Here is a 4,370-nt window from a genome sequence, read left to right as displayed (position 1 = left end):
AAGATCTATGTAAAATCAAAATGCTTTCAAAAGTTAAATATTACATCTCATGTAATAGTTGCTGTGGCATCCTTTGGCTAGGAATCTGTACAGATTACCTCTGTGCTATATAATATTCAATGTCAAATCCAATGTGTTTTGCACCTTCTGGGTATGGTGTTACTGAGAGACAGATATTATATGCGTGTCCATCTTTCTGTGACCCAGCATGCACTCCATAACTATGGATGCTTCCTCTTCAGGCTGCGGAGCACATTGATCATCATCCTGGCCAACAATCTGCCGTAAAAGACCCTCAAACATGTCAATATAACAAATATGGCTTCAGTTTCCCTGTGTGTCACTCTTCCTGATAAGTCTGTTACTGTAGCTCGCCCATCGTTGTCTATTGCATTTTGCTGGAAAGTCTACCTTCTGCTGTAAATCATCACTCTTCAGTTTATTTTGATTTGTATCTCTAACTCCAAGAGATTCTGACCGTCGCGGTAACTCAGAAGTGCCTCCTTTCCTTATTTTCCAGTCCCCTCGCTGTTGTGAGGTATTTCCTGTTTGCTACACTCTTTCGGGAGTGGAATCATGGACTCTACATGTTTGGAGTTTGCATGTTCTCCCCGTGTCCTTGTCAGGTTTCCTCCAGGTTCTTCAGTGTCTCCTTACAGCTCAAAAACAGACTAAGGTAAATAGGAGTTGCCAAATTGTGTGTAGGTGTGAATGGTGTGTGTGCCCTGCCTCGGACTGATCATTGCATTCCATAATCTCTAGTGCCAGGGCTCCAGAAAGTCTTCTCCTTTTAACATCAGAATTTATCCTCAAAATGACACCCAGTATTGAAATAATTGATATCATCCTTAAGTTAACTCAGCCTGGCCCCACTTTGACCACAATAAACAATCATGCATCAGTTAAATTGTTTTGACAGTATATTGTTTTGAAGACAAAACTGAATCTATTCATTTCCTTATTTGGTACGCTTTAACTTAACAGGACTTGCATTTCCAACTTTCCTAACATAGTATTCCGATGGCTCAATCAATTAATGAAATGGTCCAGCACTATACAAAAATATATAGCACATGCACATTTAGCTAAATGTGCAATTTGTTCACAGCATAAAGTATCTGTAATATATCCATTGCTTTATATAAATATGCCAAAAAAAGAACAGTTAACACACTGCTAATCTAAACAACTGCTGCATGTCACCCGTTTTTTGGCCAGGAAGCACCATTGGGGCTGTTTACCCAGATAATATCTTGTGCATTTTATCCACCCTTTCCTGTCGGATTATATAAAAGCCCTTTCCAAAAACAACTGATGACAATTGTGTTCGAGACCGAGAAACAGACCATCAAGATGCTTCGACTGAGTGCGCTGCTTGTGCTCTTAGCTTTCGTATCGATATGTGAGTAACGCGGTTTTTGGATATTTTAATAATTTGTAATTGAGAAGTAGAATTACAGGACAATGCATTGTTTTACAGCACTCTTCTAATTATTAATTATTTTCCTTCTTTCCCTATCATATCAGTCATACTAACCAACATTATACACTCTAATTATTTCAAAAATATTTAATTCTAAGTAATATTAACCTTTCTTTTTTCCCCTCACCTTTTTTATCCTAACCTTTACCCTGGACAAAGGTAAAGGCATCACCGGTGGGAAGGAGTCAGTGCCGCACTCCCGACCGTACATGGCATCGATTCAGAGAAACGGAAAGCACGAGTGCGGCGGCTTTCTGGTGGCCGAGCAGTGGGTCATGAGCGCGGCGCACTGCTTCCTGCAAGGGTGCGTCGCCGGTTCTGCTGCACCGAGCGCATCACTAATGACAGTTTTACAGATTCGTGTCTAACGCAGTCGAATTAACAACAACAACAACAACAATAATAATAATAATAATAATAATAATAATAATAATAATAATAATAAAATAGAATGTATATAATACCTTTCATAAACTCAGATTCTGTACATAGTTGCAAGGTACTTCATTTTTTTCCTTCAGCTTTTAAGAAATTAAACGCTCATGGTAGTTTTACTTACACAAAAAAATGCTCTGAGGGCAGAACGACCAATCAGATGACTTGGTCCCACCTTCTTTACAATCTGATTGGTTTTCTCTCTCAACCAATCATTTTTAGTTCTACCCTCAGAACATTTTTGTTTAAGGAAAACTCTCACGAGCTAATTAAACACTTCTTGGTTATACAAACCATAATAATATATTTTTCTTCTTTTATAGGACTGATGGTGTAAAGATAGTTTTAGGGGCTCATTCTCTCACAAAACCTGAAGAGTCAAAACAAGAATTCAGCATTGATACAGTGTATAAACACGCTGCTTTCTCACTGGCTAACTATGACAGCGATATCGCTTTAGTTAAGGTAGGCTAAGGTATATTTTGATGACACTTTTGTTGGCAGATCGTTCAGTATTTTTCACATCAATTTTTTATCTTATAATTGAAATACTCTTGGCATGTATTCAGCAGATAAATTCATTTGGAGAGAGTAGCTTTTCCCATTTATACAGGTGGGTGATTCAAACAGAGGTCTTTAACTTGCACCATAACCACAGTGGCCGCTGTATGAATTTAGCTACCTTAGCTAAAGAAATTCCTCTAGCGGGCTGAGAATTGTTTGAGATTTACTTGGGTTCCGTGTTTGCAGATGACGTCTAAGGCAAATATGAACGACGCTGTCAGCGCCCTAGAATTTCAGCGTACGGGTGAGGCGCTGCCACAGCCTGGGGATGTGGTCACCTCGGCTGGCTGGGGATCTTTGAACAACCTTGGCTTACGGCCCGACACGCTGCAGGAGGTGGACGTCGAAGTCATTGTCTCAAACCTGTGCTCCCGCGGCGATTACTATGGCCTCAAGTTCACCAGCAATATGATATGCGCTGCCAAGAAACGCAAGGATACTTGTGATGTAGGTCCCTCTCTTCATCATCCCATAAATGATCATTCCGTTCAAGCATTGTGCTGTCTGGGTTAACGGGGAATTAGATCCTGTGTTTGCAGTTTCTGGCACCTTGCTGACATTCTCATCATATCTTCCACTTTTAGGGAGACTCTGGTGGTCCTCTCCTCTACCAAAACGTGGCTGTAGGTGTGACCTCCAATGGTGGGAAAAAGTGTGGCACACTGAAGAAACCTGGTCTGTACACAATCATATCTAATTTCACTGACTGGATAGAGAAAACCATGAGAGAGTAAACTAGGCCGCTGCAGGATGATCATAACTCCTGCTTTTGTGTTTTGGTAAAAGGCCATCTTATTATAGAGGCAACTGTAAGTCAATAAATTCAATAAAAACAATGATTGTACTACTACGTGTAATGTACTGTCTCTTTTTTGTCTGTTTGAAATGCCTATAATGTGTGCTTGTTTGGATGGATGGATGGATGTACTGTGACCACTCACCACAAGATGGCAGTGCTAGCGGGTGCTGGAAAACACCCTCATGATTAGTATTTTCTTCTTTTTGCATGAACTAAACATTTGTATGACTCTTAGATGTATCACTTTTTACCAAAGAAATTTAAACATTTGCATGGTCTCCTTGAGTTTGTAAGAGATTTCTCCAAATGTCCTTCCTGTAGTCCAAACGCATCCATATTTGATGAACTGGTATCTCAAATTTGGCGGGGGGGAGGGGGGCTGAGCCCGCATTCTTTTTTTTCCATCCTTTTGTTGCCTGAATGATTGACAATGCCTCCGCAACAATGATCAAACAAAAGTTCCACAACAGGGAAACCCCCCCCAACCCACCCCCAAATTTTACTTAGTATAGCCTCCCAATCCCTGTTCCCCCCACCCATCCCATCCCTGCTCCCTGGCACGTCCCTAACACCCCCCCCCCCTCCCCCACCCCCACCCCACCACCCCTAGTCCCTGCACACGCTGCAAGCCTCCAGAAAAACAAGCGAGGATTCCGGCCTTAAACTGTATCTTTACAGTACAGTAAAAGAGAAACAAAGCTCCATATCCTTCTTGTGTGACGTCATGTGCCACCAATCAGCTCCATTTCCTTCTTGTGTGACGTCATGTGCCACCAATCAGCTCCATATCCTTCTTGTGTGACGTCATGTGTGCCGTTTCCCTGGGTCACTTCATACTTTTAATCTGCTCCTGTGTTTAAATGGTCTCTTACAGGTTTGAGTTTAAGAGATAACTTTCAGGGTCATTGGGGTATCACTCGGAGGAATGTTTCTCTCTGCTGCAGCTTTTTCTCAGTATCTGTGAGCAGCTTCTCACCAATCCACAATACTAGTAATACTGTCTGTTTCCACTAGAGGGCAGAACAAGTTTAGAATTTCAGATCTGGTACTTTTTTATGTCGAGTAATACCTGCAGAGAACATAAATCAA

General features: G+C 41.3%; 1 protein-coding gene across 1 annotated transcript; it reads left to right on the top strand.

Annotated features, from left to right (window-relative positions):
- Positions 1-1,297: 1,297 nt before the first annotated feature.
- LOC111860508 (complement factor D-like) lies at positions 1,298-3,332 on the top strand. Its single transcript, XM_023844262.1, has 5 exons — positions 1,298-1,402; positions 1,643-1,787; positions 2,242-2,383; positions 2,669-2,929; positions 3,067-3,332. The coding sequence occupies exons 1-5, from the start codon at positions 1,315-1,317 to the stop codon at positions 3,214-3,216; spliced, it is 786 nt and encodes a 261-aa protein (XP_023700030.1). The 5' UTR covers positions 1,298-1,314; the 3' UTR covers positions 3,217-3,332.
- The last annotated feature ends 1,038 nt before the right edge of the window (positions 3,333-4,370 follow it).

The sequence above is a fragment of the Paramormyrops kingsleyae genome, chromosome 15 (genome assembly GCF_048594095.1).
Source record: "Paramormyrops kingsleyae isolate MSU_618 chromosome 15, PKINGS_0.4, whole genome shotgun sequence".
Taxonomy (NCBI): domain Eukaryota; kingdom Metazoa; phylum Chordata; class Actinopteri; order Osteoglossiformes; family Mormyridae; genus Paramormyrops; species Paramormyrops kingsleyae.
The sequence above is the reverse complement of the archived record's forward strand: the minus strand, read 5'-3'. Positions and strand labels throughout refer to the sequence as shown.

Bases quoted from the DNA above. Each gene is read 5' to 3' on its own strand.
- LOC111860508 (XM_023844262.1), top strand. From the start codon at position 1,315: ATGACAATTGTGTTCGAGACCGAGAAACAGACCATCAAGATGCTTCGA. The intron at 1,403-1,642 runs GTGAGTAACGCG...CCCTGGACAAAG, and splicing joins CTTAGCTTTCGTATCGATAT to GTAAAGGCATCACCGGTGGG. The intron at 2,384-2,668 runs GTAGGCTAAGGT...CCGTGTTTGCAG, and splicing joins GCGATATCGCTTTAGTTAAG to ATGACGTCTAAGGCAAATAT.